This window comes from Dromiciops gliroides, chromosome 2 (assembly GCF_019393635.1).
Source record: "Dromiciops gliroides isolate mDroGli1 chromosome 2, mDroGli1.pri, whole genome shotgun sequence".
Lineage (NCBI taxonomy): Eukaryota > Metazoa > Chordata > Mammalia > Microbiotheria > Microbiotheriidae > Dromiciops > Dromiciops gliroides.
In genome coordinates this window covers 587,133,410-587,155,839 of record NC_057862.1, presented here as the reverse complement: position 1 = coordinate 587,155,839, position 22,430 = coordinate 587,133,410, and the positions used below count along the sequence as shown (strand labels likewise).

The following is a 22,430-nucleotide window of genomic DNA, read 5'->3' as shown; positions in this document are numbered from 1 at the left end:
AAAAGTCATTATTGGGCAGGAGGCTCAGAACATATCCATAGAAAGAAAGCTCAAGCAGGGCTCCCAAACGCTGACTCTGTCTTCTATTTTTTAAGTCCTAGGTCTGCAAACAGCTGTGTGCCCTGGACCAAGTCATTCACCTCCCTGAGCCAGAGTTCCATCATCTATACAAAATGGATAATAAAACCTCCCTCTTCAAGTTATTATGAGGATCAAATGAAATTCAACTCAACATCAGGGATACTGTTTGGCAACTAGCTTGATAAATGCTTCATAACATATTAATGAATCTGAAGTATGAAGCCTCTCTTTCCAGGAAAGCTCCGCCACTGACTTTATGACTCTGGGTAAGTCATTTAATTTCTCAGGGCCTTGGTTCCCTCATCCATCAAATGAGGGCATTAGATGAGATGATGTCCAAGTTCCCTTTCAGCTCTGTCACTTAGTGACTGCAGACTTAATTCTTTCAGTCCCTTCCCTTGTCCTAACCTTCTTCTTCTTTTTTTTTTTTAAGTGAGACAATTGGGGTTAGGTGACTTGCCCAGGGTCACACAGCTAGTAAGTGTTAAGTGTCTGAGACCGGATTTGAACTCAGGTACTCCTGACTCCAGGGCTGGTGTTCTATCCACTGTGCCACCTAGCTGCCCCTTGTCCTGACCTTCTTAAAGGTAGGGAACTACTGGGATCTTGAGAGCCAGACCCCTACAGATAAACAGATTCTCAAGCCATAAATGCTAAATGAGTTTTAATTTCAAAAGGCCCCTCCCCTTGCTCAAAAACTCATCTTTTGGGTATGCTTAAAATTGGGGTTTGTTTTTTTCCCCTGATGATCAAGGTTTGGTTTTTCTTCCAAAAAGAAAAATAAACCCCAAAGAATTACATACACTCTTTATCCAAGCAAAGCTTCCAGAAAAACCAATCCATTTACAAAGGGATTGTTGAAAATGAGAGGAAATGCACAAATCATGCAGGCAAGCATAATAAATACCAAGTCCAACAATAGAACTGAACTTGCCCTAACAACTGGAGGTTGGTTGCTCTAGTTTGCTTTGGTCCTCCCTTTAAAAACCCTTTCACTCTATACAGCAACATAAGAGCAGAGATGGATTGTGGGTGCACAGGGCAGAGAGCCCTCAGTCCTGATCTTCAAAGGTCTGGAGGCGATCTGAAGCAGTAGCATTGCAGTGAAACGTCTTTATGTCCAGAATTCTCTTCCTCTCTTGGCTCAATAGAACCTGAGTTTGTTGCCCTTGAGGATAACCTGCCAAGACCCCTTGTTTAATCAGGGATATTCATCTGTCATGGGAAAACCAACTACTGGTGAGGCAGGGGAGGAAGACCTTGCCCTGGGCTCTCTCCTGAGATATAATTTCCTGTGCTTTTTATAGAGAAAAAATAAATACATTCAATCATATCTAATACACGGGAGTATGTGTGCACATTTTTATGCAATATATATATGTATATGTAGTACATGTTACTGTATTTAGTGTATAAATGTACATACACACATATGGGACTTAGGTTCTGTACACTTATATATAATAAATACACATACATACATACACATATTACAGTAATTGTGTATGTATGTGTTTGTATATGCATGTATGTGTATGTTTATGTGTAAATGTATGGGCCTATCTGCACACATGTATCATGTCTGTACATCTATCCAGTGTACACATGAATGTATGTTTATATATATCTGCACACACACACAAGATATATTCTCTAGAGAAAGCCCCTTCTACAGAAAGCAGTTAAGCTGGGATAGTAGAATGGCAAATGCACTGGACTATCAGAAAGAAGGCCTGGGTTCCAATCATGACTCCACTATTCAACCGTTTCCTATGTGAGCTTAGACAAGCCCGAGTCCAAGTTTCTTTGTCTATTTAACTTTCTGTCAAATGGGGACATCTGCTCTACCTTATCTACCTCAGAGGGTTGTTCTGAAGATGGAACGAGAGAATATATGTGAAGGAACTATACAAATATAATTTATTTTTTATGATTAAGCAAGAAAAAACTCCTCACGTTAGTTATTCCACTATTCATTTCACTAGCCCAGGTAATCTGGCCAAAAGGTGAGTGAAAGATCTCTCCCCCCCACCCCCACTCCCATCTACACAATGTAGAAATAGAATGTGTGATTCTATTATTTATATGTGTATTACTATATTATTTCTAATTCTCACCTGGTAACCCAGGCAGTGAAAACCATCCTGCCCACCACCCTCTTTCCCTTCCCTGCCCCCTCCCCCCTTATCAAGCAAAGGCTTTTGTAGATTAATTGGAATGGAATATATTTTACGATTGATTCATGATGGAACTTTAAGGGAAATTAAAATGTTAGCGCTACCGTTGTGAAATATGAGAATTTCTTCTTTTATTATAGCCCACCTCCCCTCCCAGGAAAACAAACCCCAAATTTCTTGAGATTAGCACAGGGGTTATTGTTTTGCTTTGTTTCTTTTTTAAAAATATATTTATTATGAGTTTGAGGGCCCAAAATGAGACTATATAATAAGCAACTAAAAAGGCTTATCACTTTCTTAGCTTTGCCATAGTCTTAACCCAGTGATGTTAGCTTTTCGCATGAGTTTAAAAGACAAATTCAGACCCTATATGGTGCCACGGAAAGCGTACATTTGAAAACCAGAAATGTAGTATGCCACATTATGTATTATTTAATGGTATGCAAATTATAAGTCAGACAGTTAGGAAAACCACACTTCAGCATTAATAAACAGCAACACTATTACTACATTAATTATGATATCCCTATGATTTAGTCCTAGAGCTTTGCATTTTGATTCTCCTTGAAAATTTATGCCATTTTGTGGATGTTAACCTCTTTTGCCTTCCTCATCTCCCCCCACTGCAGACTCCCACTCCCCCTACCCACCCAGTAGTTATCTGTAGCAAATGGATATGGTAATACAAAGTCATAACCAGCTGCATTGTCTTTTAAGCATTAAAAATTAAAGAACAAGCAAGCAGAACCTAAAGCTCCAACATTTATTGTGTCAATGTTAAGCACAAGTTTTAAAAGACAACGTAGAATGGATAGAAACAATGGGTTGGGGGACTCATGCTCTTTTCCACAGTACAGGTAATTAAATTGGCTGGTTTCAAGAGGGCTTGGGGCATCACCCAAAGACAGTGACGGCCAATGGACCCTATAACATGGGACTGATTCACTGTTCCAATGCGATTCTGGGTTTTTTTTTTTTGTTTCTGTTTTTGTTTTTTTTATTAAAAAATATAAATAAAATGGCGCTGCAGGCCCAGATGGGAAGGACTCCGCAGGACTCTGTCTTCACACGACGGCTTCTTGGAGGCTACTGTCAGAAAACATCACAAACTAGCAGTATGACGGACCACGCTCTTGATGTCGGCTGGGCGGCAGGACATCCCACCCTGCCTTGGGTGGGGGGGAAAGGGCATCAAATTTTCTCAGAATTTAAGGGCTCTCGAGCTTCCATCCGAAAACTGCCACACATCTTGAGCTCTCTGGGCACTACGCCGAATGGGGGTGTGTGAAGAACCTAGAAAGAGGATGGGGACAGAGAGGGGGGGAAAAAAAATACAGGTGTAACTTGGCCCAGTGACATTCCATTCTCTTCCTAGCCTTTTTTTTTTTTTAATTTTTTCCAATTAACTTGAATCAGCCACAGACCTGGGCTGCTCGAATCTCAGGCACTGATTGCAAACCCAGGCCCCATACTCTCTGGTCTCTGGTTGCTTTCCCCACAAAGGTAGATTCCCCACCCACTCTTGCCCACCCGGGGCTGAGGCTCTCCCTTTCATATCACATCACAGTCCTAATAAACTCTTCAGGACACGTATGGAGGAAAACATCCTTCCCCCTCTCCATACCCACCCACCTCCAGTGAAAAAAAACTCTGGTAACAAGACAAGTCATATGTACCCCGGTCCCTTTCTCTCTTTTCTCTCTTTTTTTTTCTTTCTTTCTTTCTCTCTCTTTTTTTTTTTTGATTGGAGGGGAAGGGGAGAAGGAAAGGAGAGTAAAAGGGGGGGAAACAAAACAAAAATAAAACAAAAATAAAAATCAATGTAAAGCAGCACAACAAAAACATGGAATGTCATCAAGTTCAACGTCAAAACAGCCAAAGATTTACAAGTTCGGGACGAATCTCTGCAGAGAAAATCAGAACCCCAAAAGGTTACCCCCAAATTTCACCAAACCTGCCTGTAGTTTCTTTGGAAAATCGCAGTTCAATTTGGGGAGGGGGGAGGGAAGAGGAGAGGGGGAAGGAAGGGAGAAAGAAGCGTTGTTGAAGAGAAAAGGGAAGGAAAGAAAGGGATGGTTATTTTCTTCCTGGTGTTCTTCCCCTCCTGTGTACATTGACTTGAAGCTGCAGGACTGGGAGTCCGGATGTGCTGAGGAAGACCACCACTGTGGTATTCCAGGCCTCGTTGCCATGGTGACCTGAGGCAGGGGCTTGGGGCCTGTTCTCCCCTGACTTGGCGCTGGAGGCCCAGGGTCTAGCACTCGGCTTCTCTTGTGTATCCCCCTCGCTGAACCACAGGGACCAGACCTGGCCTGCCGGGTCGAACAAGGACCAGGGAAAGCTGAGAATCCCACAATAACACCTCTTTTTAAGTAGGATTCCCAGGTCCACTGCCCAGGACACTGGCATTGCCTCTTTTTAAGACGAGGCAGTCCCAATCAAACCACCTTGTCACCCCTCTTCCCCCATTTACCAGTATTTTACAACCCTCACTGGAAATCAAAGTACAGTTTCAGGTTGAGCACTTAACTATTTACAAGTTTTTTTAAAGAGCACGTTCCCTGTCCAATATCCAGGCCCCTACTTCAAATGTAAAGGATTTTACGGAAATCCCTATTTTCAGCTGTTTTCTGCTTTTCCTGTGGAAGACATACTTCGCACATTTCTTTTTATACTTCCCACAGAAACTCTTTGTCATTTTTACAGAATGGGGGGAAAAAAATGGTACTTGGATCCACCATTGAGTTGTGCTTGGGCAAGGTTACATACTTCCATACAAGTGCCCCAGAGCTCTGAACTTTTGCTCTCCCCTGCCCCATTAGGGAAGAAGAAATCAATTGCATCTTAGGCCCATGGATAACACTGTGAAACACACAGAAAGAGAAACCCATCCCCCATAGAGGTTGATTCAACAACCATGTGTTTTTAGCAAATGAAACAGCAGGCTTAATGAGTGCCAATAACATCAAGTCAAGCACAACCCAATAATCCAAGTATACAATTGGCACCTAGAGTAAACCTTGTGATACAGGAACATAATCCCAAATTCGGGCTCTATGGCCTGATGTGTCCATTTCTTTGGAAATAGACCCATTTATTCTTAAACAGGGGTATCTGCATGGGCTTCCCAAGCCACTAAGGAAAATGTACTAAGTAGCCTATGTTTTTTAAGTTAAGACTTAAAAAAAAAAAAAGCCAGTTTTGGAGAATATTATCAATCTTCTCAACACTGGCAAAATTTCTACTAACTTTAATTTGTTTTTAATAGGTTGGCCAAATAAGTGGAAAGGTATGGGCCGGCTCTTGAATACTTCAGACTCAGAAACAATGGCATATAATAGAATCATAATGGATACACAGTTACAGCAGACTCGTCATAAATAATTTTTAAATTATATGGATGGTGTTTAAAGACAAATGAAATAATCCATTCCCTCACTTACTCTCTATGTCTATCCAGGGCTTGAAGCAAGGCAGGATGATACCATCCAACTTCTTCCAGGAAGGCCTGAAAAATCCTGGCTCTTCTTAGTAGACTTTTGTCTATGGATAAGCAAGCCATTCTACCTCCTTGCTTCTCTATTTTAGACTATTTCCAAATGGTCCTACTTCCCTTACTTTTCTCACTTCAAGCTTTAGATAACACACATTTGGGAGGAAAAATAGCTACACAATGACACACATTCATTCTTCTGGGATAAACTCAAAAATTTCACATTTTCTGAGATTGAAAAGATAACTTACTTAAAGGCCATATACTCATATCCCTTCTTACAAGCCTTTAAAGTATAGAACCTCTGAGGAGGTTAAAGGACTCCGTGATGTTTTCAGGCCCTTATTTAGCCTTAAAATTCAGAGATATTAAATGTCTTTTGGGGAGGTATGGAAGGCATACGCCAAAAAATATTCTGGGCTAAAATCAGTGAGGAATGGAAACTTTTGAGAAAAACGTTTGAACTGCCATTCCAACAATATTCTGTTCATTTAAATAAATAACTTTTTAAGTAGAGGTAAATAGCAAGATTCACTGGGGAAGGAGGGACGTTGGAAGGTCAGCTTTATAAGGACACATTGCCTTGTAGGTTCTTACAAGGATATCACTTAAGTCTCTTTCAGAATTCTTAAAAATCACCTTTAAATGGTTTCTGATTTTAAACACCATGCATTCATTACATTGTTAGGAAATGTATAGTTTGCATTAAGATATCTGCTTAGTACTCAGAATCTCACCTATATCACTTGTAAATTATGTTCTTGTTGACTAATCCTTGATGCATCTATTATTGAGGCAGCTTCAGAAATAATCTCTTAAAAGAGGGCTTAGGCAAGTCAGGAGACTAGGTGAACTGAAGAAGCTGTCATGCCTCCCACTAGATTTATTTAGCCTTGTAAAGGCTTAAATCAAACACAATTTCTCATTCATCAGAGGGTGAATCATCATCCCCCTACCATGATTTAGAAATTCTGAATTTGAATTATAAATATATGCATGTAGTATTATATTAATTCAATACTATATATCTATATATCAGAATGCAAACCTAATTACACTAAAACATTATACATGGAGAAATTAAAATGAATATTATATATAAAAACCTGTTCAGCTGCAGTAACAATTTCCTATTAAGAGAATAACAGGGATATACAGACTTTATGGACATTTAATAGTGGTTAAAGCTGAAGTCATGTAGTCCCAAAAGAGCAAAGCATTGGTTATGATTTCTGCCTGGTTCCAGCACTGTGTTAATGTCTAATACTGCCTTCCCGAAAGCACCAACATCCTCCCTGGGCCTTGATTTTCTGACAGTTACCAAGCTCTTTTGAATTCATCTGTTCTCTCACCCTCCCCCCTTTTTATCATCCAATCTATTCCATGCTAATAACCAATCTTGCCTCATATTCCCCTTCCCATTCCTCACCCCCAAACCCTCTAGTCCTCACCCCTCAAAGGGACAGATACATCTCTTAAATTGGCTGGGGGGAAATCATCTCTCTCTGTACTAAAGGTAAGCTTTTCTTCCCTAATATTCATATGATTACATCCATAGGAAGAGTGCCATTATGAAAAGTCCCAATGGGTTCACTAACTGGGGCAACAATGACCACCACCACCACAAGAAGACAACAGAACAGCTCTGGCTTGGGTTGTACAAAAATAAAAACAATGTTATATCCATCCAGTTACACTAGGAACAGCAAGACACAGTATCACAGAGGGAATGTGTTTTAATAAAGCAAAAAAAGATGCTTGCAACATGCAGTATTTGTAAAAACCGACAACATGGCACAGACCTCTAAGAAGGAGTTTAAAAAAGAAAAAGGAAAAAAAAAAGACCTTAACTTGATTCCAGATTTTAAAGACAAATATATGCACAATATTTCATAAACCTGTTGGTTGTTCAAAAGATAAGTGAAGGGGAGTTCCCACCTTCCATTTGCTGTCAGCCAGCGAAACACCATAAACAGGTCTGTAGAGTTTTAGGGCCGGTTCGACTGATCTCAGATTCACAGTGCAACACACCATGGCATCTCGTAAAATCAGAGGCTGTGCGTGCCCGCACACCATCGGTGGCTGCTTTGACAAAACATGTCACACTATTCAGTGTGCAGCACAGGCTGAAAAATCTGGAGTACACCTGTTGCCGTTGTTAGGGTCTTGGGTGGGGGTGGTGGGGAAAAGGGGAGGGGAGAAGGAAGTTAGTTTTTGGTTTGGCAGAGGGGCTATCGAGGAAACTGGAGGACTGATTCTTTTTTCTTTGTCCCATGTGCTCCAGGTGGGGCAGGAGGAAAAGTCCCTTTCACAGACAAGACCAAAAAAAAAAAAAAAATCCCAAAGGAATGCAATGTGGACAATGCCATTACGGGGAAGATGTAAGTTTATTCCTGAATGACACTGAAAAAAAAATCTTCTATGCTCTTGAAAATTATTCTAGAATTGTAAAGCCTCAAAAACTATTTCCCTGCATTGAAATGTCTATTCTAATCTGGCACTTCTATATTCCTTTAGGATACAACACACACATCAAAATGCCCACAGAAAGAATCCTGAAAAGACTGACTGGCCTTCTCTTAAAACCTGTTAATTTTCCTGAAAGTAATTTACAGAGTGTGTCAAATGAGGACACAAGAAGCTTACATTGTGTACTTTAATTTTTTTTTTATTTTTTCAATAAAGGGACAAAATGGGTTGTATGAACAGGTTAATGCAGACAACTGCCGAAAAAAACACAGACAGTGGTTTTTCCAATAGAACTTAACAAAGACCAGAAAACAAATACAATAAAAAGCCAGGTTGTAATGACCTTTGGTCATCCAAATAAAAAAAAATAAAAACAAAGAAAAATAAAAGATCAAATTAAGTGCCTCTGTTTTGAACAGGGCACATAAGCAATAATAAATAGTGACTCCCATAGTAAAAGATAAAATTTCAAGTTACGACAAACAGCGTTCATTACAGGAATAGAAAAGGCCAATAACAAAATATTCTGCATTGCCATTTACAAAAAAGTATTGACTAAAGCGGGCTTTCTCTTTAATATGCTTTGCATATGAAATTCTTTCCAATCTAAATATAAAGCACCATTTAGTTTTTGGCAATGAAAAAAAACTGCAAAACATTTTTTTTTTCCTTTTTTTTCTTTCTTTTACTGCATATGAAGTTAAAATGCTGGAATGTAAGGTGATAGGAGAGGGACAAGAAGCACACTACATAACAAACCAACGTTATTAGCTTGCAGTACTGCTTACAGTATGGCAGCAGGAAAAAAGAACAAAAAAAAAAAGATATGTACAACCCTCTGTGACAGCCATCCGGGTGACATTCTAACAGGTTTTCCCCAAATAGCCATTATATGGCTTCTTATCTGTATAATGTCACACTTTTTTTGTCTTTTTTTTTTGAAACATACAAATAATTTTGCGCTATATTATCCTGCCAAATTAAAAAAATATACTGTGGCAGCCTGTGTTTTTTTTTCCACTACCAAAAAAAGGTACATTGATACCTTTTAAGAGAACAAGCAACAATTAAAAATACAAGCTTCAATATAAATACTATAGTGCCTAACACTAGGTGAACATTTAATTCAAATACCATTCTAGAAATACAGAAAAAAGACCATAAATGTGTTTTTAGCATAGGAATCAACATGAGTGTGCATTTTCCTATATTTAAGTAACTATATAATCTTAAACCTTTCCCCAATGTATGCTTTATACAACCTGAAGAGCGTTGTATATCCAAGGCATAGAATTTCCACTACCATTTTTAAATGGATAACAAGTCTTGTAACACCACCAAGACAACGGAACCCTTAAATCAGTTCCCCCCTAAACATAATGAAGTGTTTTTTAAAAAAATTTCTTACATTTATATTTAAAAAAGTTTTGTACAAAAATCCTTGCACTGTAGAAGCGAAAGCAATCATTCATTTCTATGTTAGTGTTTTCTGTTTCCATTCACAGCGCTGCAATGTTGCGTCCAAGTAAGTAAGCTCATTAGTCAAGTAAATGGCTGGCAAAGTTTTTTTTTTTGTTTTTTTGTTTTTGTTTTGTTTTGTTTTTAATATGCTCATCAATGAGATTGTGTTCAATTTTTTTTCAGCATTCTTGCAACTTTTCCCTTAAGTATAGACTGTAAACTGGGAAAATTGTACAGTGCACTTAATTGTCCTAACTGACAGTCTTATTTTATACTCAACCTCTGTATCTCTGATTAGAGAAAAGATACAGACACATCACAGGCAGAGTCAAGTGCTATTTGAACACCAACTGGGGCGGATGCTAGCTTAATTAAAAAAAAAAAAAGAAATCCTGTTCCATGTTAACACAAATAGCACACAGTGTATGAAATAGAAATGAAGTACAACTTTTAGGGAGCACGAACATACATACTGCTACTCTTAAAATTCTTTCTCTCTCTTTATTTTAGAATGTCACATTTAAAAGCAGTCTTAAGAGTTCATAGGTAATCATCATTGTATCAATATTAGCTTATACACCTGTTCTAGTTTAAAATGGCAAACAGTACCACGTTGTGCTAATGATCACAATTTTTTTTTTGTTTTTCTATCTGTTACACTCTGTAAAATCTTATTGCCAGCCTCTTTTTTATATGGGTACACAAGGTCTTAAAGTTTATAATCTGATTGTCAGCTTGACAATCAAGTGGATCTGGATTTATTTGTTTTGGTGCCAGAATCAATAAAAGATATTATAAAAGTAAATATCTCATAAAATGATTTCCTTACTAGTGTATTTAATCATGTTCCAGGGCCTTTGCACGTTTTCACATTCAATTTAATCATTGATTAAAAAAAATAAAACTTTGGGCAAAAAACCCCATTTCTTTAAGCTCTCACCAGGAGCAAAATAGCTTTTATACTGCTATAATCAGTTTTGTTTTTTTGTTTTTTTAAATTAAACTAAAGGGAGAATGATGATTAACTAGGACATACTGGGTTATATTTTTAGGTAGCCATTGTTGTGAGAAATACAATATAGAATCATATGCTAGGTCCTAAAGATTTATCACCTTACCCAATGTTGAATTAAGCTACAAGTTTATAACAAGTAGGAGAAGACCATTGACATGGTTTCAATAGATTCAAGGCACTCATATTTTTAAAACCAAATGATAGTACAAATTTGCTTTTATCCTTTTTTTTTTCTTAATTTGGTCCATTCAAGGCCTTTTTTTCCCCCTATCCAATTAATACATTTAACCCTTTAGAGACAGACATCTAGCTAATACAGCAATTTTTTTTTCAGTGCTATCCATCCTGTCCATAGAGGGTTAATCCAAAGACTGTCTTTTCCTCCACACATTATAAAACAAAACTGTACATGATATGTATTACAGAAGTTATGCAGCATGGTCTTTTTTTTCTCTCTCTCTCTCTTTTTTTTCTCTCTCTCTTAGAACGGAACTGGAAACAGCAACATGTTTGCTCAGCAACTAATCAGGGACAATTTAAAATAGCCATAACATACCATACATGCTGTCTAAGTCAAAATAAAAAAAAACAACATACACAACATGTAAATTATTGCACAAGAGAAAGGCTCAAAGTTTGCGTAAAATGCAATAGTATTGCCCCGATAGAGATCATGCATTCAAACGGTGAGAACATAAAGTAAAGGAAAAAAAAAAGGAAAAAAAAACAAGTAAAAAAAAAAACAAGGAAAAAAAAAAACAGGTGTGCTGGTGACAAGCACTTTTCTGTATATTCTTAGCTTCCGTTATTTTTTGTTTGTTTTTAAATCACAAGGGACTAGAAAAAATTCTACTGGAGATGGGAGGGGGGTTGCAGGTGGTGGGGAGAAGGGGGGCAAAAAGGTGGGGGTGGGTTTGGGTGGGGGAGTGGGGGGGGCAGGGTATGAATATACCTCTATTCAGTTTTTATATCATTATTCAACACTCGATCACTGTGCCATTTTTTCATGTGTTTCTCCAGGGTACTGTACACGCTAAAAGGCATCTTACAAATTTCACATTTGTAAACGTCCTTCCCCACCTGGCCATGCGTTTTCATGTGCCTGGTGAGTTTGCTACTCTGCGCACAGGCATAGTTGCACAGCTCGCATTTATAAGGCCTTTCGCCCGTGTGGCTTCTCCTGTGGACAGTGAGATTGCTACAGTTCTTGAAGACTTTCCCACAGTACTCACAAGTGTCGCTGCGTCTGCCCTCTTTTGAGCTGGGCCTGCCAGGGCCCGGGCCACTAATATGCGGAGTGCTCCCACCGCTTCCCGTGCCGCTGCGGCCCGAAATGCCTCCGTCCATCTCCCCGGGGGGCGTGGAGAAGCGCAAGCTGCCGTTCTCCGACGAGTGCTCTGAGGACGAGGCAAAAGGCGATTGTCTGGAGTCTCCGAAGTTGAGGAAGGGGTCTTTGAGCTGCCGGGACGCCGCGTAGCCGGCGAGCCACTGGGAGTAAACGTTTTCGGTGTTGGGCATCGCGGTGGCGGGCAGGTCGAACTCCTTCTCGAGCTTAATGCGCTTGGAGAAAGGGCTCAGCGAGCTGGGGCTGCCCAGGAGCAGCTTTTTGGACAAGCCCCCTGACGCCGACTCTCCCGGGGAGCAGCCGCGCCCGTTGACAGTGCCATCGTCTATGCGGTCGGATTCGCCCGCGACCGAGTCTTCGTCGCAAGTGTCCCCTGTGCACCTCGGACTCGGACAGGTGGCCTCGCTTATGCTTCTCGCCCAGGACCTGGTGGAAGGCTTCGCTGAAGTGCTGCATGGAGCTCAGCACCATGCCCTGCATCACGTCGGGGATGGAGCGGTTCTCCTCGCCAGCCCGGGAGTTGTTCTCGTGGTGGCGGGCCGCCTCCAAGCTGAGGGCCGAAGCCGTAGTCCACCCTCTCGCTCTCCGTCAGGTCCTCCTCCTCCTCTTCCTCCTCTTCCTCCTCTTCCTCGTCGTCCTCCTCTTCCTCCTCGTCCCCGTTCTCCGGGATCATGTTGGGATCGTTCTCGCTCTTGAACTTGGCCACCACCGACTTGAGGGCGCTGCTAGCGCTGCCCACCAGGGTCGCTGGTCCCGGGCTCCGGGGAGCTGGCGGTGGACAGGCCGTCGTCGGACTTGACCGTCATGGGGGACGACTTGTGCATGTGGGTCTTCATGTGGCGCTTGAGCTTGCTGGCCTGGGTGCACCGCGTGGTCGCAGAGGTTGCACTTGTAGGGCTTCTCGCCCGTGTGGCTCCGCCGGTGCACTACCAGGTTGCTCTGGAATTTGAACGTCTTCCCGCAGAATTCGCAGGACTTGGACTTGACTGGGGCCTGGGAGGGAGGAGGGGCAGACTGTAGAGGAGGGAGGGGGGGCGTAGCTAGAAAGGGCGGCTTGCTACCTGGCTGGAATGGCTGCAGTAACCTTTGCATAGGGCTGGGCCGGCTTGGGGACAGCGGTGGGCTAGACGTGTTCCCTGCCAACTCTCTAAGTCTCCTAGAGAAATCCATAGCGGGCGGCTCCATAGCCATAGGATTCAACCGCAACACCCTGTCAAAGGCACTCGGGTGATGGGTGGCCAGGGCCATTTCTTCTGCCCCTAGGCGCTCTATGCGATGGGGATCCAAATGATGTCTCGGTGGAGGACTAAACAAAGGGGGGGTGGGTGGAAAGCGCCCTTCGCCGAGACCCGAAGCCTCTCTCGATACCGATCCTGGTATTCTTAGCAGGTTAAAGGGGTTACTGTCTGCAATATGAATCCCATGAAGTGGTGGCTGGGAACACTCTGCACCTAGTCCTGAAGGGATACCAACCCGCGGGGTCAGGGGGCTTCCGTGTTCGCTTTCTAAGTAGATTCTTAATCCGTGAGTGTTCTGTGCGTGTTGCAAGAGAAACCATGCACTGGTGAATGGCTGTTTGCAAGTTGTACATGTGTAGCTGCTGGGCTCATCTTTACCTGCAAAATAATACAACACGTACATAAAGGTTTAATCACGGAGTCGTGGATTAGCAATCGCTTATTAAATATCTCTTTCATTCCCACCGGACCCCTCCTCCCCACCCCCAACCCCTTCATCTCCCCCTCTTTTACACTCTGGTTGACTAAGAGGTCAAAAAATCCCAAACTAAAAAAGTAGGTAAACTGTGGGGTGGGAGGTGGGACCCTAGGAGTGAGGGGAGTGCTTATGGTAATCACTATATTGAGGAATTTAACATTCTACCCTATGGCTTCTGCACCTGCTTTTTAACTATGTGGTACCCATTAAGGTAGTAGAATCATAGATTGAGAGCTGAAAGGGACCTTAGATGTCATCGAGTCCAAGCCTATCATTTTTACAAATAAGGAAACTGAGGCCCAGAGAAATTAAATGACTTATCCAGAGTCACACAGCTGGTAAGTTTCTGAGATGGTATTTTGCACCTGGGTCTTCCTGACTCCAAGTCCAGCTCTCTTTACACTACAGGCTGCCCCTTTAGGCCTCTCAAGTTTCCTACACCTGTCAGTGACAGAATTGGACCTGATGATCAATAAGCACCTAGATCTCCCTCTTCCCTCTAACAATTCTCAACAATTCTGTCTCCTAAAGCAATGACCTCTCTAAAGAGACAATCATTTCTAAGACCCAGTGAAAACAGATGAGGTCATTTCACTATGCTCTAGAACTGCTTTTTAAATTTTACAATGACAAAACAAGCAATTTTCTGGTATTATTTAAATAAAAATACTCTTTAATGGAGTCTAAAATATAGTCATAATGCCCCCTGTAGGTAATGTGAGTGTAAGTATAGGCCAGTAATTCCCCAATATATTTTTCAGCACCCTCTGGGTACCTGTGGAGGTCTCATAAAATCTTCAAAATACAACAGTAAACACCATGCCACACCTATTCTTAGGATGCATGGGTAAGGGGAAACCTCACAAAAACAAACAAAAAACAAAGGAAAGATGGCAGGAACTTCCCAAAGGTATGTATATGTCAAAACTTCACTGGGGTGTGTATATAAACAGATATATATCAAGCCAAGTTAAAGAAACAGTAAGTTTACAGAAGCCCTGCATCATCATAGGCAGCAAGCTGGGAAATGCTACACTATCCTCCTCCTCATTATTCTGAGTGGCTAACAACGTGAACCAAATTATACAACATCGTGTGCCCTCAGCTGAGATTCAGCTCCAGTTGAGAAAGAAACAGTTCAGCTAGTCAACTCTCTGGCCAGTAGCCAAGCAGCCTGGATAGAAGCCCTACTTAAGTCACATTATTTCTCTCACGCTGAAAAGCGCCGGAGAATGGTAAATGCCACTTTGGGAAACAGCTAGCCAACTTGATTTCACTACCGTTTATTCTGAGAGGTAACCAAAAATGCTCCAAGGGAGCCACCAAAGACCAAAATCACTAGATGGCCAGCCTACCAGTTGTGACATTCAAAGGGGACAAACGTGGATGGCAAGATGGTAGGAATGAGGAAAAAGAGAGAACTTCCCAAAGGCTTCCAGGAAAGGGGGGAAAAAAGGTTGCATAAATTATAATTGAAGAAAAAGCTACCTTTCCTTTTTTTAAACAAGTAGCTAGAATTGCATCAAATCCCCAGCTAGTATTTTTAAGTAAGTTCGGATAAAGGGAAATAAGTCACCACTGAGGTGAGGAAGGGGGATGAGGAATTAATCAGTTTGATGATTCCCTCCATCTAATAATTCAGAAATAAAAGCTAGTGAGTTCTGCTCTGGAGCCAGACACCAGTATTCCAAAACAAGCCAGGCTTGCTAGACTTGTCTGTCTACATAATGGACTCCTGGCCTTGACCTTGTAATTTACTTTACAATGCATTTATAATCTCACTCAATATATCCCACTTCTGGGCAAATCTCTTTAACAAGATTAGATGATAAGATACCAAAATTAGGTTTCAAACATTTGCCTAATGTGGGTAAAAAAAAAAGACAGAGATTTTTGAAAGAAAATGCTGACATCAGGGTCACATTATCTGCCCTGTTTTTGTTTGCCTCCTCTCTTCAAAGGGAAATAAAAAGGCATCACTATTATTTTCATAAATTTTATTGTTGTTGTTGTTGAACAATGATTTGGGGACCAGACAGGCAGAAAACCTATCTAGTCCTAGCTTAAGTGACCCAATGTGGCTTTATCCTTTGCCTCTAGGTCTCTGTTTTATTACCATACATTTAGCCTGACAATCCCAATTGAGGAAGTAAAAAAAAAAAGGGGGATTCAACTGTCTATAGCAGTCACTTAACACGTTCATCCTTTCAAAAGCCTTAAAATAATATTTAACCTCACATTCCTCTGCTAAAATCAAGATTGGAATAAAAATGCATTATAATGGTTTTGCATGTGTCTTAATACAGCCCCTCTGATAAATATCTAAATCCCTGGGAAAGAGTGACTTAAGGATGTTCATTTATGTTCCTTTAAAAAAAAAAAAGGCTTAAATGTGAAAACTTCATTCTATTTTGCTATCATAAGCTGCTGCTGTTTAAAAAAGAGAGAGAAGAGAAAAAGAAGAAAGAGGGAGAGAGGAAGGAAGGAAGGAAGGAAGGAAGGAAGGAAGGAAGGAAGGAAGGAAGGAAGGAAGGAAGGAAGGAAGGAAGGAAGGAAGGAAGGAAGGAAGGAAGGAAGGAAGGAAGGAAGGAAGGAAACAGAAAGAAAAAAGAAAGAAGGAAGGAAGGAAGGAAGGAAGCAAGCAAACAAGCAAGCAAGCAAGCAAAAAACAATGCAGAGCAAGCAAGCTATGTGATCTGGCTACAGTATGCTAACAATGTAATGCTCCCCTCCCTTTTCTCTCTCATACATTAGGTCAGAGAAAATGGCATTTTATCTTATAATGAGCATACAACATACAGTTTTCACTATCGCATTTTAGTATTCCCATCAACTAAATATTCTAGATCATGAGGGCAGCTAGTGTAATCATAATGTCAATGAGAAGGGCTGTTACGATTGAGACTAAAGATTACATGGAAAGAGCTGCTTTGAAACTGGTAATTATTACCAGTCCACTAATAGCAAATGATGCATTACAGTTTTGCCATATAATCTGTATTTCACTCAGCTCGTGCCAGTGCAGCACATTACATTACAGTGCTCACCAATTCTAAATTCCTAAACTACAGTCATCAATAAATGTGTTACTTGCCTTAATTTGCAAAATTACTTTGTTCATAACATCTTCCACGGTTTAGAAAGACCAGAATTGATTCCTGCGTGGCAAAATTAGGGCTACATTGATTTACTGACGTGTAAAATATAATAATATTCTTCATTTACCTCTGATGAAAATCAACTTCTCCATTCAAGACTGATCGTTTTGGGGGGATTTGGACTAATAATGTGTGTGTACATACATGGCTGCTCTGATCCAAAAGCCGGAGGAGGCCCCAGCAGTAAAAGGGTTAAAGTCAGCTAATGGCTCCTATGTCCTGATTTTTGAGAAACCACAAAAAGAAGGAACACCATTTCCAATTTATCCAAGCACTTGCTTCCTAAAGCTACTGACCTACCACGCTTCCCACTCAACATTTACCTTCCAGTCTAATGTGCTCATCTTGTTCTGAACCCACCTAGATATCTGAGGGTTTGGGAAGATGGGGAGGATGACTACGAGGGGGCAAAAGAAGAAGGGTCATTAGCCGACGAAAGCTGAACAGGGTGGAGACCGATGTCCCTAGAGAGCTCTCCCTGAGAAACTCAATCATCTCTATCCCTCCATACCTCTCTGCTGCTCCCCAACAAATCTTGCTTATTATGGGAAAGTTGGTTAGTGGTTGGGGACATCAGCACCAAACCTTCTTTTTAGGAAGAAGGTTTTTAATCTCAGGCTTCTGAGTTTCCCACCCTCTAAACCAAACTCAGTGCCCACAGAAAAGTCATGGTGAGCAAAAGAGATGGGGAGAGAGAAAACCATCCTCCATCTCCTTTTATCAGTCCAACTCTAATCATTATCATCCCCAAAATGATTTTTCTCCTTCCCTTCCAAAAGTGGCAGCTATAACCACTAGGAGGATTGGGGTTTGACCCAAAGAACCTGGGTTCCAATCCAAGCTCTGGCACCTACTACTTGAGCAAAGTCACTTAAAATCTCTGGGCCTCAGTTTACTGATCCAAAAAGGGGGGGGGGGGGTCTAAATGATCTCTAAGACCAGTTCCTGCTTAACATCAATGACCTATGAACCTGAGTCATTCGGAGAGCCCAGCACAGACACCAGGAGCCCCCAAGCAAAATCAGAAGGTAAGAGCAGACAGACTGTCATGTAGAGACTCGAATATCAGTCCAACCCCTAAATTCCTTGCTATCTGTGACCTAAGCTGTGGTCTGGAATGGGGGAGGGGAAAGAAAGGGGTGTTATGGAACAGACAAGGTGCTTTAACCCCTGCACCACCACCCAGCCCTAAGGACTGGAGACTTATGAAATGTAGACAATAACTCTTTGTTACCTGGGATTACCTAGCAGTTAGAAATAAAAGTAATAAACAACTGACTCTGAATTTGGCCATGGGGTGGAAGCTGTGTAGACACCATTCTAGAGCTCAGGAACACAGCCTCCTTCCTATTTAGGAATACTTCCTTCTTCTAGATCTTTCCCTACCACTTTCTTTTTCATTCCTTTACTGTGACCCTTTCCTTTCCCCCCACTCCACCGTTAAGATATGTCTTGTTTGTTTTCATAATGAAAATACTTTCCTTAGGTAAGGATTGGACAACACACCGTCATGCTTTGCTTTTGGGTTTGCTTTTGTATTTGAGGTAGGATTTTCCCGGTTTTAGCTATGACTCATTCCATTTATTCCTACTCACGTAAGCAAATTGCTTTACCTCTAAAGCAAGTTCTTTCAAATTCATTTTTTTCTGAACCCACAGCTCTTAAAATTCTATGATTCTATCCCAAATTTTATAAAAAACCCTCTAATATAAAAATTAACACTGTTTCTTTACCCAGAAAGGGTTGAGGAGAAGGCTGAATTTAGTGTGATGGCCGGGGGGGGGGGGGGGGGGGCAGTCAATTTAGCTCTAGGTCTGGGAAGGAGAAAAAAATTTAACAAATAGAATAAATACATAAAGTTGGCATTCCAGTGACACTTCGTTTGATTCAATAAAATAATTAAGGAGCATCCACTTCTCTTTAGCATGAGAATATCTGGAATAGCTAAGTCCCATTTGGGCTTGCTCAAATTTGTTGGCCATGGATTAAGTTTAAACTCCTTATGAGGCAACAAAAGTTGGCCTCTAGCCACATAATAGATCCTGTGAGCCCACAGGCATGTCCACAAGTCACCGGCCCTGCAGCCAGACAAGAAGCTGGAGAGGAGGCCAGCAGGGAAGAGAAGCCATCAGCTCTGTGCCACTACTTAGGAAAGAAAGAAAAAAAAAATCGGGGAGGGGGGGGACCCATTCCCATGCTGAGCAGAGTGGCTGTTGGGATGCCAAGTGAGTAATGGAATAATATGCATCTGGGTGCCAATCTATTTTGGAAGTGCTTCCCTTCAAGACTTAAAAAGCAAGAGTGATTTCCAGAAATTCTCATCTTGACACACATGGACATTTGTAGAAGAAATAACACTGAACTTACAAATACCCTGTGGGGCGTATTCTGCACTCATCCCGGGTGTGGGAATAAGAGCTCCATGTGCAGAACGAGGGGAAGAGAGTCCCCTCCAGTGCAGAAGTTTATCTGTGGAAGAAACCCAAAATAAAGTACTCGAGCTACACATCACAGTTCACATTTCATTGCATTCTATTAACATTGGTAGAGCAGCCTTGCAGATAGTCAACTGGCCCAACCAAGGACAATATTTTTTTAAATTAAATTGTTTATGTATTATTTTCATTTGTGTAAATTGTTCTTATTCTCTAAGGTAAAGATCAAGGGAATTGGTTATACTTTTGAAGTACTGGTGTGTAATCAGTAGTCTGGGAAGGGGGGATAATAAGCAAGTTGGAAAATTTAGGAATGTATCTGCAAGGCTGATTTGCATGCATGCATTTCTTTTTACTAGTTGCAGAAAGGTCAAGCCAAAAAAAATCAAATCAAATCAAACCAAAACAACCATCTTGTAACTATAATGGTCAGAGATGGTTGGAGGGTACTTTGGTCTTACAAAAGACTTTTTAAAACAGGGGATCCGACTGTTATCAATCCACCCCCATCAACCCACCAACCCTCATTTCATGCACCAATAAGATTAGCCCACCCCCATCCCCCACTGAGTAAAGAAAACTGCAGAATTCAAGGACTTGAATTAGGGCATGTGTGGTCTAGGTTTCCACCAGGTGAGTATCTCATGAATGTGTTTCCCCTCTCACGCTATTGGAGAAGAGTGGACTTCCTGGAGGTAGGGCAAATTTGAATGAATCTTGGCCGGATTCCCCTAGTCCCCAAGTAAGGATTTATACATGAAATGACAGAGCAAAGGACACAGTATTCCAATAATCCCAGCATCTAGGAACAGCGACTATTTGGTTGCCTTCTGCAGAGCCAGCTCCTAAACACTGTGCTCCTGCACCCGGGTGATGGACAGTGGCATCCAACACTAATAAATACAAATCTACTAGTGTATTAGGTATTTCCTGCTTGGGCACTGAGATTTTTCTGAGGAAATGTTGGAGCTTCCGTAACCCTGAGGATTATAGGGTCGTTTAGAAGTTACCCCTGCCATTTGGATGTTCAAGCATGGGACAGAATGGAGGCTTGGATGGAACGGATAACTCTGAATTTGCCTTGGTAGCTTGGGCTTTTGTTATGATTGGGTGGGTTGATGTAGGGAGGAGAAGGAAAGAAAGAAAGCAGATTCTGATCGTGAGTAAATAGTCTGTGTTTTCCGTTAGCTTAATATTAAGAACACTTCAAAGTGTTGTTGTTATGCTCTGAGATGGCAGGTCTCAAGTGTAAAATACATCCTGTTCTCCTTATAAAGACCGCCCTGCCAAGTACAGCCAGGGCAGACACGACAAAGTTTTCTTTCATTAGGAGCTGGGCCTGTTACAATAGCGTGTTGCTCGCTGAGCTTCTGCACAGACCACATAAATCTTTTGTTACCAGGACGGCAACAGGAGATTGTTGTTGAGACTTGAATGTAAGAGGAACATCTATCTATAGGTGTGTGTGTGTACACACACACACACACACACACACAGAGTTCTTTCTCGATCTCTGAGAAATAAAAACAAAAAAATTTTCTGAGTAGCATTCTGAGCTGAAAAACAGGTATGTCTTTATTTCATGTCAGAAGACTCGCTGATTAGAGGTATGATGAATTAAAGATTTACTAATGGGGTTTTTCAATGAGGAATCCAAGGACATTTTTAGCATTTATTCTCATCTTAGATTTTTTTTTAAATGCTGCCATTTCTGGAATACCTTTCTTAGGAAATCTACATATTTAAAATAACTCTGTGACCCCCCCCCCATTGAAAAACAGCTAGAGATAATGTAACCCCAGGTTTTCTGCCTTGTAAATGCATGGGATTAAGTATGATGTGTTGCATTAGAAATCTATAGGAATTCATTAATGGGATCCTTTAGCTTTCTTTATGAAGCTGGTTAACCCGTACAATTTTGCTTGGGGGCCAGGGGGACAGGACGGGGACAACTTTTTGGCCAACCTGACATTTTGTACAAGCAAGCTGGGTTGAAACAATTCCTCAGTGCAGGCTGAGTCAATTGCTATGGTTTCCAATTGGGGAGGTTATACCTCTTATAGATTGGATGAACAGAAATGGATTCCTAGATATAGTTTGTGCCCTTAAAATTAGACTGAAGTAGTCCATGGAATTTTTTGTTTAAAAGGACCTTAGATATCATCTAGTCCAACCGCCTTATTTTACAGAGAAAGAAACTGAGGCTCATAGTTTTAGTGACTTGTATAAGGTCACACATATAAGAAATAGTACACAGTACACTACCTGGCATATAGTAAGCCTGTAATAAATGTTTCCTAACTGACTAACAAATAGAAGTAGGATTCAAATTCAAATTCAAATTCTGACTTCAAAGCTACTGCTCTTCTCACTATACCATTCTGCCTTTCCCTACAAAGGGATATTCATATACAAATGTTCTATCTAGTATTATTCAAGGACCTGCCTAAATCAATTCAGAAATACTCATTATTAGGTTGATTCCAATGTGATGAATATGTTGGCTATGGCAACTCAAAATTATCTACCAAGCAGTAAAGAGTTATGTGTGCATGTATATGTGTACATATGTATACACACATACATATGTGTGTAGATAGATACATAGATATAGTTTGTAGCAGTGAAGCCAATATAAATTGGTAGAGGGGACTTCTTCTCTGGGAGTTCTCTATACCAAAAAAAATTGCATCTGTGTCCAGACTTTTAAAAAAAGAAAAAATACTGAGTGATATAGCACTGTCCATAGCTTGCACTCCATTTTTATACAATCCTAAGAGACTCTGGGTAGAAAGGGAGAAATACAACTTATTATTTACATCAATATGGTATTGACTGAGTCTAAAAATCACAGAATTTTTTTGAAGCTGGAATGGGGATCTTAAAGATCCTTAAGGTGTAACCACCTCATTTTTACAGGGAAGGTCATCAAGGGCTTGACAAATCCCGAGCAGACGGGTGTCTGCCTTGGCATTTAGTAATTCCAATATGGCACTTAATATTTTCACTGAGAATGACAGAAGGGCACTTTGTTCTTCCTGCTTATGCATGTTCCCAGGTTACTATTACACTAACTTTAG

The 22,430-nt window shown here is 40.9% G+C and overlaps 1 protein-coding gene across 1 annotated transcript in view; it reads right to left on the bottom strand.

Annotated features, from left to right (window-relative positions):
• Nucleotides 1–2,667: 2,667 nt before the first annotated feature.
• The window catches only part of BCL11A (BAF chromatin remodeling complex subunit BCL11A), a 123,445-nt gene continuing 103,682 nt past the window's right edge, over nt 2,668–22,430 (bottom strand). The window contains 7 exon segments of the mRNA XM_043984660.1: nt 2,668–3,551; nt 11,649–12,412; nt 12,414–12,596; nt 12,598–12,783; nt 12,785–12,907; nt 12,909–13,657; nt 19,283–19,384. Coding sequence (XP_043840595.1) covers nt 11,651–12,412; nt 12,414–12,596; nt 12,598–12,783; nt 12,785–12,907; nt 12,909–13,657; nt 19,283–19,384 — 2,105 coding nt within the window. The 3' untranslated portion in view covers nt 2,668–3,551; nt 11,649–11,650.